The sequence below is a fragment of the Elephas maximus genome, chromosome 11 (genome assembly GCF_024166365.1).
Source record: "Elephas maximus indicus isolate mEleMax1 chromosome 11, mEleMax1 primary haplotype, whole genome shotgun sequence".
NCBI classification, from domain to species: Eukaryota; Metazoa; Chordata; class Mammalia; order Proboscidea; family Elephantidae; genus Elephas; species Elephas maximus.
In genome coordinates, this window is record NC_064829.1 from 109,867,336 (window position 1) to 109,884,135 (window position 16,800).

The window sequence follows — 16,800 nt, forward strand, 5'->3', positions numbered from 1 at the left end:
CAGGTACCCATCCCAGCTTGCCTGCGATGGCTGTGCGACCTTGAGTGAGTAGTGTCTCCTTTCTGGGCCTCCTTGAGCCATCTGTGAGAGAGCCGATGGCTCTTTGGAGCATCCAACGAGGTGTCAGGCCTCTCACTCAGGCCTGGGGGACGGAACTGCTCAGTAGCCATGGCTGTAATCACTTGACAGTGCCCCTATCTGAACATCCTTCTGTCTCGCCCAGCTCTCACTTTCTGTGTCTGACTCTAATTCTGGCTGACCCAGAGGGCAGGGCCGACGCTGTGGGTGAAGAACCGAGGTCCTAGAAGCCTCGAGGTCTTCCCCACTCTGGCTACATGCCCGAGGAGGTGGTTTTGAAGGTCCTTCAGGCTCAGGCTAGGGCAGGATGCCACCATTCCATCTCAACACATGTGAGGGGTCTCCAGGCTCCACCTTTGTGACCCCTGGCCTGCCCCTGCCCCTGCAGCCAGTTCCTTCTGTGTGTGTGTATATGTGTGTACTGGAGAAGCCTACGCGGGTGTGGGGGCATGGGAAGGCTGGACGCCTGGGTTCCCACAGGCCAGTGGCTGGCTGAGTCACCCGGCGGCCATCTGGCTCCCATTAGCCTGGGGCGGCAGGGGGCTCCGCGGGGTTGGCCCTGTGGCTGGCTGGGGGCAGGGACGCTGGGGGAGGCTGTGTGTTGGGGATGACTCAGGACCCATGATAACAGCCTGTTCGTATTTGGGGAGTGTAAACAGGCAAGGGAAGCGGAGGAAGTGAAGGAAGGGAAAATTGTGGCTGGGCAGAGGGAGGCTGCTGAGGTTGGGAAGGGAGAGCCCTCCTGCGCCCCCTCCCCCCACCCTCGAGCTGGCAGGCCCCGTGATCCCTCGTTCTGCCCCTGGCCACCCCTCCCAAGCCTGGGTCTCCTTTGCCCACAATGAGGCACGTTACTCAGCAGCCAGGGTTCTGCCGCCCATACCAGCCTGGCCAGGTAGGGGGACTGAAACTCAGAGAGATAAAGTCTGAGAGCCAGACAGAGATGGGCAGGATAGAGGCAGTGAGGTGGAATCATACAGGCAGGAAGAATGGCAGGCCCAGGGGCTGAAGGAGGTGCTGAGCGTGAGACAGTGACACAGACAGAGGGAGAGAGACACAGGCAGAGACGGCACGAGGCCCTGGGGCCCAGGTGTCAGCCCTGGCTCTGAGCTGGGTACTGGAGCCAACCTGGCCACTGCAGCCACCTAGAGTCCTTGCAGGCCTTGGTCAAGGGGAGAATATTCGTGCTCTGGAGACAGGGCCCAAGGCATGGAGAGGTAGAAGGCGGGAGATAGAGACAGAGAGGACCAGACAAGGAGAGAGGGAGAGAGAAAGGCAGAAGGGGAAAAGAGAGGGGCAGTGAGACAAGGGGCAGCCGGGGTGGGGGAAGGAGAGCAAAAGATAGAAAAGCAGGGAGAAAAAAAGACCGAGAGAAAGACAAGGAAAGAAACCCAGAAAGACAAAGAGAGATATACATAGAGAGACACAGATAACAAGAAAAAGATAGAGGCAGGCTCAGGGAGGGGAAAGAGAAGCCTAGAAACAGGTGGGGCGAGGCTGCGATGAGACCTGGACCCAGCGGGGCTGGTGGCAGTGGTGGTGTGGGGGGAACCGCCCTGATGTCCCCTCAGAGAAAAAGTCACTGAGCCAGCCTGTCATCAACTCTCTTGTTGGGGCTGGTGGCAGGCTGGGGAGGCTGGCTGGAGGGCGGGCGTCAGTCCCCGTCTAGCTCTGGGCTGGGCTGGGTGCATCCTCCGGCTCCTGCTCATCGAAGTACCTCTCCTCCTCATCCCGCGCCACAATGTCCAGGTTGTCCAAATCGGGGTTGTCATCCACTGTGCTGCAGGGGGAGAGGCTGTCAGGGGCTGGGCTTCCCTGGGGCCCAGGCTGCCCTCCTCTGCCCCCCACACTTTGGAGGGGCTCTGGAAGGCCCAGGTTAAGAGCAGCTGCCAGCCGAAGGCTACCCTCAAAAGGGACTGTTTGGCCTCTCAGGACTTAAAATAAAAAACCTGGATTTCCAGCTTGTCTTGGAAAGCTGGCAGATGGGGCGACACTCAGGCCCATGTTCCCTAAGGCAGTGGTTCTCAACTGGGGGTGACTTTGCCCCCTAGTGACGTTTGGTGACTGACTGGAAACATTTTGATAATCACAAGTGGGTGGGTACTACTGGCATGTAGTGTGGAGACCAGGGGTGCTGCTGAACCTCCCGCAATGCACAAGACAGCATTGAACACAAAGAACAATCCCGCCCAAAAGGTCAAGCACCCGGAGGTTGAGAACCCTTGCCTTGAGGCAGTAACTCCTCCTTCCAGGATATAAGGAAGAGCCCTGCTCTGCTCAAAGCCCTCCCGCCTTTCCACCACACTCCCCAGGTCTGCAAAGCCCTGCCTGGTTGGGTCCCCACCTCTAAGAAGCTCCCACACTCCCCCTACGCGACTGCTGTGGCCACTCTGTTCGCCTGGCTGTTCCTCCAACTCACCAAGCGTGGGCCGCCTCACGCTTTTGCCCCTGCTGGTCCCCCTGCCAGGAAGGCTCTTCCCCCAGGGATTTCTGTGGCTTCTCACTTGCTGCAGATCTTTGCTCACATGTCATCTCCTCTGAGAGGGCTTCCCCTTCCCCTGCTTTATTTCCCTGTGGCCCCATCACTACCCCCAGCACCAGATGCTGGATAATTCCCTGTCTTCCTCACGAGAGTTTTGCTTTCATCAGTTTTCTCCCTGCTTTACCCCCAGCAGCTGGACACAGAAGAGGCTCAACAATGTTGGCTGCATGTGCAGATGAGGGCCGTGCTGGCTATGGCTGCCCTCCCAGGAGGGGACAGGCTTCAGGCCCGCCAGTCCCTGTTACCCCCACCAGGCCCAGTGTCCTCACAGGAAGCTGGGTGTACGAGCTCTATGTGGATCAGCCAGATTCCACCCTGAAGCTGGGGTCCCAGGCCAGGCCAGTGATGCTGCTGTCACCGGGTGCTGGCCGTGAGTCAGGCATTGTGCCGGTGAACTTCACAATCCTCTTTTTACTAATGAGCCCACCAAGGGTCCAAGTGGAGAGGCTGCTCATTTGTGACCACAAAATTCACAGGTTGGGGCCGGATTTGAAACCAGGGCCCTCGGCTGCCAGACCCGGGGTTCTGGACCACCAGGCCAGAAAGCCTCCGTTTACAAAACTATTTATCTTTGACAGCAGCACTTCACACTCCTGTGTCCTGTTCCCTGGGGGCAAAGTCCTTTTCCAAAGCAGGCCACCTAGGTGTCTCACTCTCGGGGTTATACTGGAGAAATCAACCATTGGAACTGCAGGGGCACCCGCCACAGGCCCTCTCCATGCTAGGCACTGACCCTGCCAGGTGTTACTTCTGCCACACTCAGAGAGCCGGGATCCTGAGGGACACTTTGGGGCTCGGGGTAGTGGCATCTTATCAGGCAGAACGGACCTGTTTCAGGATGCTATCACTACTGAGCAGAGTTTGGCCCTGCTCCTGCCCTCCTTACAAAGGACTGAGGGATTGGGGACTGGGGGGACTGAGGGACTGGGAGCCTGAGGGGATTGGGGGATGGGGGGATGGGGGAATGGGCGACAGGGGGAATGGAGGACTGAGGGACTGGGGGGACTGGTGGAATGAGGGAACTGGGGGGCTGGGGGGACTGGAGGGACTGGGGGGATTGCGGGGACTGGGTGGACTGGGGGACTGGGAGTGCTGGGGGGACTGGGGGACTGGAGGGACTGGGGGACTTGGGGATTGAGGGTACTGGGGAACTGGGGGGGCTGGGGGACTGGGAGACTGGGGGACTGGGGATACTGGGGGATTGAGGGAACTGGGGGGACTGAGGGAACTGGGGAGACTGGGGGGACTGAGGGACTGAAGGGCTGGGGGTACTGGGGGACTGGAGCAACTGGGGGACTGGGGGACTGGGGGGACTAGGGGGACTGGAGGACTGGGGAGACTGGGGGACTGAGGCTCTGGGAAGTAAGAGGCAGGACCAACGTCACCCAGCCACCTTTGAAGCAAGGTGTCTGATCCTGGGGCCGACGTCCTGGAACTGTTCCAGGACCTTTGTGCGCATGTGAGAGACCTGGTGGGGTGCAGGCCCCAGAGCACCTGTAGTCAAAGTCCCCGTCCTTGCCGTCCAGGAAGCGCTGGTGCATCCGGCTGGTGAACTCCTCCCGTAGGATCAGCCTCTCCTCAGAGTCGGGGACCCAGGCCTCCGAGTCTTTGCCAGAGCTCTTGTCTGCATGGGGAGACACCCACCAGGTGGGCATGAGGGTGGGTGCGTGCAGGTGCTGAGCACATGCGCACAGAGAGCTGCTGTCTCCGTGTCCAGCCCTGTGACCAGCACAGCCTGGTGCCCACCCTCCCACACACACACCCAGCACGTACTGACAATGCAGTGCTATCCCAACCAGGGCCCAAACCAGGGCCCATGTAACAGGGTGGGGACCTGAGGACGAAGGGAAGGCACTCCTGGCAGGAGAAAGAAGACATACAAAGGCCTGGAGGTGTTAAGACCACTCGGTGCCTCTGAGCTGGCAAGAGCAGTTCCGTTTCAGGGACAAAGACCCTAGCGAGGCTGAGAAGGGCCAGGCCATCCAGGGGTGGGGGCTGGGCCAGGAAGGGCAGGGCTGTGGTGTCTGCTCTTGCCCACTGGGTGTCCGGCCTGTTGCCAGAAAATGGAGAGACAGGCAGGCCTGGGCTGGAGCATCCGGATACTGGGGTCTCCCTGCTTCTGGCCCTCACCTTCCTCATCGCTGTCCTCCTCCTCTTCCTCCTCCTCCAGGCAGGCCTCCTCCTCCTCCTGCTGCTGGAGCAGCCGCTGCTGCAGCTCCCGCTCCTGGTAGGACTGGAGCAGCAGGTCTGAGAGCGGGCAGACGGGGGTGCCAGGGGAGCCTGGCTTGGGGGATTGGGGGAACGGGGTGCGGGCGCTGAGCTCCTCCTGGGTTAGGTACTGCCCGATGTACTGCTCGTACAGCAGGGGGGCCCGAAATCGCATCTGCTCGTCACTGAAGTACTCGCCCCCTGCACCGGAGAGACAGTGGCCATATGGGTCAGGCATGCAGGCGAGGGGAGGGGCTGGGTGGGGTACACGTGTCTGATCAGATGTGTGCGTGGTCATGGGTCACGTATGTCCAAATGTGCGTGGTCATGCTTGTAGGAAGATGTGTAAGAGTCTGATGCCTGAGGTCACTGGGAACGTGTGCTCATATGTGTGGCATGTATGCATGATAAGCTTGCCGACGTGTGTCCTCGCCTGTTCAAATGTGAGTGTAGTCAGGCAACCTGGTGCCTGCAGCACTGCTGATCTGGGGCCCATGCACAACAGTGCCTGGGTAGTAGTCACAAGTACTGCCTGTCAGTATGTGTACATGTGTTTGCGTTTCTGTGTGTCTCAGCACACCGCCCATGGTCATGCCTGTGCACACGCGGGCACCTACGTGACTGGGATCTGCATGCAGACGTGAGGAGATGTGCTGCACACGTGGCCAAGCATGGAGGCTGTGTACACCTGACTGTCGGGGCCCAGCCTGGCCACAGGCTGTATATCTCAATACATGTGCACTGTCAGGTACATGAGTGCATATGCCCACACGTGTGCACAGGGTCAGGTAGGCTGGGGCGTGTACCCACGTGTGAGCATCCCTGGTGGGAGCTATGTCTGCTTGGGGGTGGCAGGCACCCAGCCCTCACCTCTCCCCAGAGCACTCCTCTCTGAGGTCACCCCCTCAGGTAGCTCTGGCTTCCCCACCGCCCCAAGGGCAGGATCATGGCCTTCCCCCTGGCTGCCTGTTCCTGCAGGAGCAGTTCTGTCCCTCAGGTTAGCCTTAAACCTACCCCTGGTCTCTCCTACCCAGGGACCTAGCCCTGCCTTCAGAGCCTAGGGCAGACAGAGACCTGGTGAGTCTCTGCCTGGAGCTGTTGCCCCGGGCCCTGTCCTGCTCTGCCACCCCCTGCCCCCGCGTGCCCTCTCACCCTCATCTCTCTGGGGCATCTCCCCCCTCTTCCTAGCTCTGGCACCTTCTCTCTCAGGGTCTGTTTCCCTCTCCCCCTTTATCCCTGTCTCTCTCTACCCCTCTGCCACCACCCTTTTCCTGCGTTCTCGCTTCCTGTCATCTAACCCCACTTCATTCATTCATTTCCCTCCTTTCTTTGTCTTTGTTCCCTTGCCTGTCCTTGTGTCTCATTCTTTCTGTCTCTACAGCTTGTGCCTCTTCCCTCACTAGAGAGTTCAATTGTTCTCGTCTTTTAGCTTGGGTTGAGGGTCTTTAAGATGCTTTAAATTAAGTCAAGGTCAAAAAGGTATCAGTGTTTTCCTTTACTGTTTTCACATGCTGTGTCTTGTTCAAGAATGATCTGGTATCCCCAGGGTCATGATCATACTCCCCTTGGTTTCTTTTAATACCTCTGTGTATGCAGTGAGGGAGGGATCTCTTTGTCTTTATGGACAATCAATTATCACAGTGCTGTGCACTGGATAAACCCTCCTTTACCCACTGATATGAAATGCCACTTCTGCCAGCCACTAAGTTCTGGCCCTTCCTCACTGTCTGTGCCTTTCTCCTCCCTTGGGCCCGTCTGTCTGTCTCTCTTACTGCACATCTCTATCTCAGTCTGTCCCCATCTCTCTGTCTGGAACTCATCCTCCACGATCAGTGTCTGTATTTCTGCTCTTGCATCCTTGTTTCTCACTACTTCTACCCCACTCGGCCTCAGTTTCCCATTCAGCTGTCTCTGCTTCAGCCTCCCTCTCCATCTCTGCCTCAGTCTCCCCTCCCGCATGCCCCTGCCTCCCAACTTGGCCCCCTGCCCCCCCCCCCACCTTGGATGAGCTCCCGCAGCGCAGCGTAGCGCCGGTTGCGCAGACGGGTGCGCAGGGCGCGGGGCCGGGCAGTGCCCTGTCGGGCCACCTCCGCACAGTAGAAGTCTGCACGGTGGTCGCCGCGCAAGTGGCCGAAGCAGGCCAGGTGCTCCTCGCGGAGGCCCGTGCGAAAGCGTTCTAGGAACACCAGCGGCTTCTCGTGGTACAGCCGGCCCAGGATGGCCACCTTCTCCCGCTCAGTCAGGTCAGGCTCGCCCCGCTGCTGGCTGCACACGGGCAGGCGGCTGGCGGCCACGGCACGCAGCATGGCGCTCACCGCTGGGCTCTCGGCCCCGGGGGGGTCGTTGTCCAGAGCCCCCGGTGCTTCCTCTGAGGCGTCCACCTTGTCTTGGGGCCTGGGTGGGACCGGTGTCCAGCTCAGCTCCCCCCAGTGGCTGGGACTAGGCTCCGTGCAGCCTGTTGGCAGGCGGAGATTTGTCAGTCCAGGGGTGGCAGTAGGGAAAGAGGAAGGGACTAGTGCTCAGTCCCTCCCTCTTCACATTTACTGAGCACCTACTATACTAAAAGCACTGTCTTAGGCCCAAGAGAGACCACATTGAACAGGTCAGGTAAAATCTCCTGCCTTCAAGAAGCTGACCTTTAGTGGGGCACACAATTAACAACATAATTATATAATAATTATAATTATTGAAAACAGTGTGTTAGGCAGTTTCAAGAACCATACAGAGAAATCAAAAGTGAAAGGGAAGGGAGTAGGGGGAAGGCTGCGATTTTGAATGGGACAGTCAGAGAAGGCCTTCCCAAAATGTGATATTTGTAGGGCCCTGAAGGTGTCCAGGGACTCTGCCACAGGGTTTCTAGGGGAAGAGTGCTCCAGGCGGAGGGAACAGCAAACACAAAGCGAGGCGGACTGTGGCTGGCATGTCTACTTGGTCCCTTACCACCTCACTCGTTGATTCACTCTAATGTTTGCCTTTTTACTTGTTCACAAACTCATGAATACATTCATTAATCTGTTTACTCACTCACTCATTCCCTCGCTCTCTTCTTACTCATTCACACACTGACCCAACCACTCTACGCCAAGCTCTGAGCTGAGAACCCAAGAGATGAAGCCAATCTACCCCTTGCCCTCAGGGAGAATCCCGTCTGATGAGGGAAACCGGCAAGGTTAAAAAGACAGTACAGACAAAGATAAGAGAAAAGCTCAGTGGTGGGCAAATCTTGGGGAGAGCTGTTTCCTGCAAATGGTAGGAAATGGAGCAAGACTGCAGCAAGCAGGAAATAAGTGAAGGCAGAAAAGTACAGACAACTCCTGTAGGTGGCTTGGCAGGGGAACGGAGGAGTGAAGGGGTGATAGTTACAGGTGTGATGGGAGGGTTTTAATCGCTGAGGCAAGAGAAGACTGAGCTGGACCAGGGCAGGAGTGCTGGAGAGTGGTGGGGGTTAGACAGACACTCAGAAAGCAGAGTGGACAAGCCATGGGGCTGAAGGGCTGGGCAGGGAGAGGCGCATCCAGGATGAGGTCCAGGGCTCCGGCCTGGGCACGGTCAGATTATCCCTGAGACTGGGACATGGAAGAGGAGCAGGTCTGGGGGAAGATGCTGAGCCCAGTTTGGGACACAGAAGGTGTGATGGCCCTAGGGACATCCAAGGGGAGGTGTCTCAAAGACTGTGGGGGTAATGAAAGGTTGGGGAGGGGCTTCGTAGAGGTGAAGGATGACAAGAGGGCTCCTTGAACAGATGGGAAGAATATATCCCCCTGAAGGAGACTGTAATAGGCTAAAATAAAGAGACCCTAAAAGGGATCCATGTTCTAATCCTAAGTATCTGCGAATGTCAGCTTATACAGCCAAAAAAAGAGTCTTTGCAGATGTGATTAAGGATCTCGATATGGGGCTATTATCCCGGATTACGTGGAGGTACTGTGAGAAGGGTTAGCCTGGGGCAGTGGGAGAGTTAGCCCAAGACACGGAAGAGGTTTAAATTAACCTGAGAGCCTGGTGAGTAAACAGATTAGCCCAGGATATGGAAAGGGTTGGCTTTGAACTGGAACTGGGAAGAGGTTAATTTGGGGGGTGGGTGGTTAGGAAGTCAGCCTGCCGAGAGAGGGGTTAACCTGGACAACTGCAGAAAGACTCAGATAAGGCGGAGGGCAGGTGTTCCCCTATAAAGAGTCCTCCTTCACGTTCCTGGGGAATCATCTCCCAGTGACACCGCGGCCGCGCCTCCCTCAGCCTCCGCGCGGCCGGGGCCTCACCCTCATCGGGTTCCCTCGCCGCCGCCGCGGTCGCCACAGCCTCCATCCTGAGTCTCTACAATTTGCCAACCGCCACGACAGGTTCCACAATCCGATCCCAGCCCCACGCCCTCAGCAGCCACTTCCGGTTGAGCACGCTCCCGGGGCCGGGTGCCCCGCTGCGCCCGGGCACCAAGGTTCCGGGCCGAAGGTGGGCCTATCTATGCGCATGCGTACCTCCCTCAGCCCGCCTCAGCCAGGCAGAAAAGGGACGCTGGGTCAGAGAAGCCACTCAGCCTCTCCTATCTGAACTGCCACAAAATTGAAACATCAGGAGGGATCTGGACCACTATTCATCTTGCTCAGTGCGGTGACTCCAGCGCCCAGCAGAGGCCTGCGTGGAATAGCCCAGCATGCCTCATGTTGGGGTGGATGGTTAAATGCGCGCCTTCCAGGGCCTGTGCTCTGGTTTAGACGCCAGTCTCTCCCCTTCATTTCTTCACCACCTCAGGGAATATTTACTAAGCCTCAACTCCTACTTCTGTCATCACACCAGTCACTGGCTGGCATGAGATGGGTGGTGAGATAAGAGGTAGAACTTCCCACTTTATGGTCCTCAGACATGGAGATCTTCAGATATGGAGGAGGGCAACTGTGGTCCTGATTTATTCTATGGGACGGGTAGGAGTCCTCCAGGCCTGGCAAACAGAAGGGTCAGGAAACGCTTATTTCTTGAAGGAGGAGACCTCGGAGCTGAGACTTGAAGGATGAGCAGAAATTAGAGTAAAAGACAGGAGATAAGGGTTTCAGCCAGTGGATGGGCAAGGCAAAGACCTAGACGGATGGCAGGCATGGATAGTCTGGGAGCCGCAAAGACTTCACTTACGGTCAAGGAATAGGAAAGTTCTCACGTGAAGGCCGTGACTGGGAGGCAGGGGATTTGAAAACGTTGTGAGTCTTTATTTTCCAAGGTTTACAGCTTTTTGAGATCCCTAAGGAGAAATTTAACACCCTCCCCCCACAGAAAACAAAAATCCTCACAACTGGACCAATGAGCAACATCATGATAAACAGAGAAAAGACTGAAGTTGTCAAGAATTTCATTTTACTTGGATCCACAGTCAACAGCCATGGAAGCAGCAGTCAAGAAATCAGACGATGCATTGCATTGGGAATATCTGCTGCAAAGGACCTCTTTAAAGTGTTGAAAAGTAAAGATGTCACCTTGAAGACTAAAGTGTGCCTGACCCAAGCCATGGTATTTTCAATCGCATCATATGCATGTGAAAGCTGGACAATGAATAAGGAAGAACTGACGCCTTTGAATTGTGGTGTTGGCGAAGAATATTGAATATACCATGGACTGCCAAAAGAACGAACAAATCTGTCTTGGAAGAAGTACAGCCAGAATGCTCCTTAGAAGCAAGGATGGTGAGACTGGGTCTCACATACTTCGGACCTGTTGTCAGGAGGGATCAGTCCCTGGAGGACATCATGCTTGGCAGAGTACGGGGTCAGTGGAACAGAGAAAGACCCTCAACAAGGTGGATTGACACGGTGTGGCTGCAACAATGAGCTCAAGCATAACGTTGTGAGGATAGCGCAGGACCGGGCAGTGTTTTGTTCTGTTGAGCATAGGGCCGCTATGAGGAGCTGACTCAATGGCACCTGATAACTCCCCCACACTCCAGAAAAGCCACTGATCTAAAGTTCCAAGGGGGAGCAACAAGAGGTGAAGCCAGTGAGGTCACCAGGGCCCACCCAGGCAAGACTCATAAACAGCATTAAGTAGCTTGCGCTCTTTCATCCTGACGGGCAGTGGGCAAGGAGGGGCCGTGGATCGCGGTAAGGGCGACCTGTGAAGAGCCTGCTGCAGTAATTCAGAGACTGGTTGAGAGCAGAGGAGGCACTTCTGGCTTTACTGGCCCATAATCTGGAGATGTGGAGAACTCACCACAGGAGGGCTAGGGATTGTATTTAGGCGTGTTATCAGGAGTAGGCAGCAGAGGGCGCGGTTGACCCACACATGGACTGGCAAGGAAAGGAATTTCCCAGACTAGGGGAACCCTGGTGGCTAGTGGTAAAGAGCTTGGCTGCTAACCAAAAGGTCAGCAGTTCAAATCCACCAGCTGCCCCTTGGAAACCCATGGGGCAATTCTACTGTGTTCTATAGTCACTATGAGTTAGAACTGACTGGACAGCACCTAACAATAGCAGAACCTGAGGCCTGCTGGCAGGCTCTCCCTCAAGCAGCGGAAAGGTACACAAGGATCTCTCATCAGCCTTGACCACCAGTCTTGGCCCTCTCTCATGTTCAGATGCCCCGCCCTGGCCCTCCAGACTAATTGGCTTCCCTCCTCCCGTTTGTAGCCTGTGTCCCTTTCTGTAGGGCTGGACCAGAGAGGATAGGGGCTGACCAGGCCACCCCTGTGCCCCCGCACTGTCCCATCACAGGCTGGTAACACAGCACCTGCTCAGTAAATAAATGTGGTGCTAATGAAAAGGTTGGTGCGCTTTTACCCTAGTTCACTGAATTTTCACTATCAATGCCTACAGAAGCCCTTCTTTCACCACCCCTCTTCAGAATTCCTCACCTCTGACCACTTGGGGCTGCCACTGTTTGGTGCCAGGCTCATCCTGCCTCTGGACTGGGAGCCCCATGAGGGCAGGGTCCCGGACTGCTTTGGTCATGCTGCGTCCCCAGCACTGCCCAGAACAGATGACGCAGAGCAGGTGCCTGGCACATTCTGGCTGAATGATGGATGCTCCCTGGGCTCCTAACTGGCCTGGACCACAGGTGGGCAGCCAGTAACTGCAGAGACCAGGCCTGGGGTGAATGTTCAGTTAACACCTGGTGATGCCCCTGAACAACCCAGCCCTGGTTTCCTCCCAACCACCCCACCTCTCCCTTGGCCTAGGGACCTGCTTTACACCTTCCACTCAAAAATTTCCTGCCGGTTTTGGAGTGTCAATTGACTGTGAGGGGTAAAGGACCCAAGAACCACTTTAAAAACCAACTAGCGGATTTTAAACTGGGGGCGCCAAGAAGCTAGAGGGGGCGTCCCCAGCACTAAAAACAGGGCCAGGCACACGAAGCCCTCAGTAATTACAGGTTGGTTTAATGAATGAGTAAATAAATGCCCCTTGAAAAGGTCCCCATCCTGGTTAAATGCCAAGTGTGGTAACACTTTAGGGTTCCATCCCTGCGTCCTTCCTGCTAGGAGATGCCATGTCATTTATTGAAAGAAAACAAAACGAAACAAAACAGGGCAAACACATTTCTTAATAAGTGCAGTTTGTTAAAATCCCGTTAAAACATATGGGACAAGGGAAAGTAAAAATAATTGAAGCGGATCACTGTAGGAAAAACTCCCAGGTCTGGGACCTAGAGACCTCTGAGGGAGGCGGTGGGAGAGCTTAACGTTCTGAGGGAAGGAGCCCTCCACCTCCCTTTCCCCCTCGCCCGTTTCGTCCCACCAGAAACTACCAGGACGCCCAGAATAAAAGGTTTCAAGTTCAATAGTCACACTCTCTCCAAATACAAAAAAAGCAGTTACAATTCAACTTGACACAGAAGCTTGTGTGCAAAGTTATGGGGAACTGAGACATTGTATAAAAAGTTAGGTTAAAGGTGATTTTGTGGTTTGTTGTGTGTTTTGTTTTGTTTCGAGGGTGTGGCTCTTCCTCGGTCACCTGAACTCAGCAAAGAGATGGTTATCTTGATGAAATACCAACAGCCGACCCACAGTAAAAACTGACAGATTCTAAAAAATAGGGGGCGGGGGGGAAAGCATAATTACAAAAAAAAATAAGGTCACTGCTTCCTCCCTCTGCATTTTGCTTTTTTAAACTCATGGTTTTTTTTTTTTTTAAAGTTTTTGATTTTTTTTTTAATCCTGAAAAGCAGACAGTAAAACAGCTTCTGGAAGAATTTACAACAAACTGCATGAGGGTCTGGGAAGCTGAGGGGCTGGAGGGTGGGCACGACTGGATGGGGGGGGTCCTCCCCTCAGTCACTGGAGCCTCACTGTGTGATCAAGGGAGGAGGGGAGGGTTCTCTAGTGAAAAAGGAAGGAGGAGGAGGAGGGAGGAGGCGGGGGTCGACAGAAAATAAAAGGTCATTGTTGCCTGTTTGAATTCAGAGAGAAAAGCCTGGCCCTGTGTAGGGAAGAAGCCCCTTGGCAGGGAGGCAGTGGGCTGGAGGGAGGCAGCCCTGGGGTGGCCCCATCCCCCAGCACCACGGGACCCGGCAGGGGCAGAGGAGGGGCCGAGGTGGGCGCTGGTGGAGGGGCCTCTGGGCGCCCTGGCTACTGTGTGCTCGTGCCGCCCTGCGTGCTCCCGGAGTAGCTCCCGTAGTCGTAGTTCCCGTAGTACGGCGGCCACTGGCCCTGGTTCTGGTAGTACTGGTTCCACTGCTGGGCATACTGGGGAGACAGAAACCAACAGGACGGGGGTCAGACCCCAACACCAGGCTGTCCTTTCTCCAGACCCACCCTCACCTAGAAGAGATGGGTACAGTGATGGCAGCTAACAGCTGGGTCCCCTGACGGACAGAGGAATCAAGGATAAGGGACTGGCCTGATGCCACGTGGGCAGGCAGTTAGGGACCGCAGCCCAGGTGTCCTGGCTTGCTAACCTATGTCCTTCCAGGCACAGCCAGATGGCATGTTCAAAATATTCACCAACAGGTATGTGGCCCGAGCAGCAGCCAATAGGAATGGCACTGGCTGCAGTGCTGAAGCAGGCTTGTGGGCCCTCTCTGCCAGACCCTACACAGCCATGCAGAGGGGCTGCAACACCGGTTACTCAGTACACAGCTCCGAAGCACTGTACTGCGGAGCACCAGCACCAAGGCCAGCAGGCTGCCATCTTTTTAGGGATAAATAGACTCAAGCCTGGGAACACACATCCAGGCAGGGGCCCCTGAAGGTTTCTCTACCCAGTCAGCGTCCAGTCTGGTACCTACCTGCTGATACTGGTTATAGCTGGGCTGAGGGTAGGTCTGTGCAGCGGGGGGTGGTGGCGGGGTGTAGGGGGCCGGGTTGTACCCCCCATATGTCCCATAGTTGTAGGCAGGTGGTGGTGGAGGTGGAGGCGGTGGGGCTGTGTAGGCCTGGGTGTAACCTCCCTGGTTGTAGGGTGGCTGGCTGTAACTCGGCTGGAAAGTTGGGAAAAAAAAGCAGAGCTGTCAAACCGCCAGCTCACGGCTGGGATGGAGAAAGGGTCTTCATAAGCAGTTGGCCCACAAAGGAAAGCCCTGGTAGAGGTTGTTTTGGGGCTGAGGAGGGGTCTGCTCTGTCACCATGCAGGACAGGGCAGGGATGAAGGGCTGTGTTCTTCACTCTGATCCCAGCTCTGAGAGCCTGGGGGGCAAGCACATGGCACCTCTTGAAGTCCCAGTTTCCTTTTCTGTAAAACGAGAATCACAGCAGAACTTGCCCCTGTGGATCACCTTGGGCAATCACTGAGCACAGTCATGGCTGGCAGGCACTCAGTAAGTGCGGTAGTTGTTACTGGAAGACCTGAGAAAACCAGGAGGGGCGGTTTCCTAAGTGCTCCCCAAGTCCGGGATGTGTCATTAATACACACAATCCTCCTATCAGTTCTGTGATGGAGGTTCCGTTACTAACCCCACTTACAAAGGAGAAACCTGAGGCTCAGGGAGATGAGATCCCTGGGCCGAGGTCACATAGCTAGAAAGTGGCAGAGCCAGGAGGAGACCTCAGCTCTGTCAGCTCTAGGGCCTGCGCTCTTAGCCACTAAGCTACAATGCCACCCATCCCTCACAACAAACTCAGATGTGAACTCTGTAACAGCTCTAGTCCTTTAGGCAGGAAAATGAAGCTCAGAGGTGAAGCTGTTTGTCCAAGGTCACAAAACCAGGCCGTTGTGGGTCTGGGGCTGGAACGTGTGCTGGCCTGACTCATTCTAGAAAATGGTTAGACCATGACTGGTAACCATTCATTTCTGTGTCCTGGTAGCTGCTCCAAGGCCTGACACTTAGAAGGTACCCCGGAAATGGCTGTTCCATGGCGCAGTGGTTAAGAGCTATGGCTGTTAACCAAAAAAGGTCAACAGTTCGAATCCACCAGCTGCTCCTTGGAAACGCTATGGGGCAGTTCTACTCTGTCCTATAGGGTCACTATGAGTTGGAATCGACTTGGCGGCAACAGGTATGGGAATGTTCAAGTCCTCTGTTTACACAGAGCCTGTACATACAGACTGGGCACAAGCACTGAGCCTGATCAGCACAGGAAATGAACCTCAGTGCAGGACGTAAGGTCTCACCTCTAGTCCATTACCAGGGCCTGGATGCCCTCCCTCTCCCTGGGCCTCAATTTTCACATCCTGAAGAAAAAGGGGTCAGCCTCTTACAGCCTGGGCAAGGGGTGATTCCAAACAAGTGCCTTCTTGGGGAATCATGAGGTCAGTGACTCAGCCAGGAGAAATGTCCTTGCTTCCAGCCCATCCCCTGGATGGTGGTAGAACCGGTAGATTCTGGGAGGGTCCCAGTCTCCTCCAGGGTTTGGAGGGGATCCAGGACTGTCTAGGGTCCACCCCTATCAAAAGCAATCAATGCCAAGAAGAAAGAAAGGCAGGGCTGAAGGAGACCTGTGGCTGGAGCATGTGCTGATTTCTTCCCCTGGCTCCATCCCCTCACCTGCTGGGGCTGAGCGTGCACATGCACATGGACGTGCGCACGCGCGCACACACACACACACACACACGCTCTCTCTCTCTCTCTCACCTGTGGAGGGCTGTAGCTGCTGACGGTAGGGGTGCTGGTATTGACACTGGAGCCAGGGATGCTGCTGTTTTTGTTGTAGCTGCTCGCCCCCGGGGGGTTCCGAGCAGGGCTGTAGCTGGGTGGCGGCGGCGGCTGCTGTGGCGGCGGTTGTGGTGGTGGAGGCTGCTGTGGCGGCGGCTGTTGCTGGGGGGTCCGGTTGTAGCTGCCTCGGTTGTTGGAGTTGTTGTTATCCCGGTTGTTGTTACCCCAGCGGTTCTGGTTGTAGCCACCACCCCCACTGCGATTGAAACCTGCATGGGAGAAATCCAGAGGAGAGGGCCCATCATTCTCAACTTGCAGGCCTCAGGAACTGGTCTGCCTTGGCGACTGCTGCGTCCCCAGCATGGGCAGACACAAAGCAGGAGCTCAGTTAAAGCAAGCCAATAAAGCAACCCCACTGGGCCCCCCAGACCCCTGGGCAGCACCCCCAGTCCCGGCCCTGAGAGCTCCAGGTCATTACCGTCTGCTGCTAAGTCTGTCTCCCCGACTGGACTGTGGGTCTGAGGAGACTGGGACCACAGCTGTCCTGGCTACTATGGTGGCCCTAGCATCTCAGCGCTTGTTGAGCACACTACAAAGAGATGCCAAGGCAGAGGGATACTAAGTACTGGCGATGGCCACGAACCAATCAGACCCCGTCCTCTTCAGGCTTGGCCAAGTGGCCTGCACGCCCAAGCGTTTGTGCAGCTGTTTTTCTGCCCTGGAGCCCTTCTCCTTTCCTCTGGCCAAGTCTTCCTGCACCTTGGGACTTAACTCAGATATCAGCGCCTCAGGAGGCCTTTCCTGAACCCTGCTGCCCCTGGATCAGCTGCCACCTGTGCACGCAGCTTCCTTGGGCTTTCCCATTCAGCCCAGAATATTTCTGGGCGTCACTGCAGGGTGATGCGTGTGTCATGGCTGTGTCCCCAGAACTATCTAGCACGAGACTGAAACAGCAGGCTCAGGACATG

General features: G+C 55.9%; 2 protein-coding genes across 6 annotated transcripts in view; both read right to left on the reverse strand.

Moving 5' to 3' along the window:
* Nucleotides 1–845: 845 nt before the first annotated feature.
* On the reverse strand, nucleotides 846–9,236 carry CCDC97 (coiled-coil domain containing 97). Of its 2 annotated transcripts, none has more exons than XM_049902296.1 (5): nucleotides 9,085–9,235; nucleotides 6,825–7,280; nucleotides 4,748–5,026; nucleotides 4,112–4,241; nucleotides 846–1,855 (listed from the first exon to the last, which is right to left on the reverse strand). In XM_049902296.1, exons 1-5 carry the CDS (start codon nucleotides 9,128–9,130, stop codon nucleotides 1,741–1,743), a joined length of 1,026 nt encoding a protein of 341 aa, XP_049758253.1. In that variant the 5' UTR covers nucleotides 9,131–9,235; the 3' UTR covers nucleotides 846–1,740. The 2 variants fall into 2 exon arrangements, with proteins under 2 accessions (XP_049758253.1, XP_049758254.1); XM_049902297.1 differs by having other exon boundaries at nucleotides 1,757–1,850; nucleotides 9,085–9,236.
* A 3,105-nt stretch (nucleotides 9,237–12,341) lies between these two features.
* The window catches only part of HNRNPUL1 (heterogeneous nuclear ribonucleoprotein U like 1), a 36,755-nt gene continuing 32,296 nt past the window's right edge, over nucleotides 12,342–16,800 (reverse strand). For all 4 annotated transcript variants that reach the window (XM_049902285.1, XM_049902283.1, XM_049902284.1 and 1 more), the window contains exons 13-15: nucleotides 15,812–16,101; nucleotides 14,030–14,221; nucleotides 12,342–13,487 (exon numbers count right to left, since the gene is read on the reverse strand). In XM_049902285.1, the coding sequence (XP_049758242.1) occupies nucleotides 13,371–13,487; nucleotides 14,030–14,221; nucleotides 15,812–16,101 (599 nt within the window). In that variant the 3' untranslated portion in view covers nucleotides 12,342–13,370. The remainder of the gene's footprint in view (nucleotides 13,488–14,029; nucleotides 14,222–15,811; nucleotides 16,102–16,800) is intronic.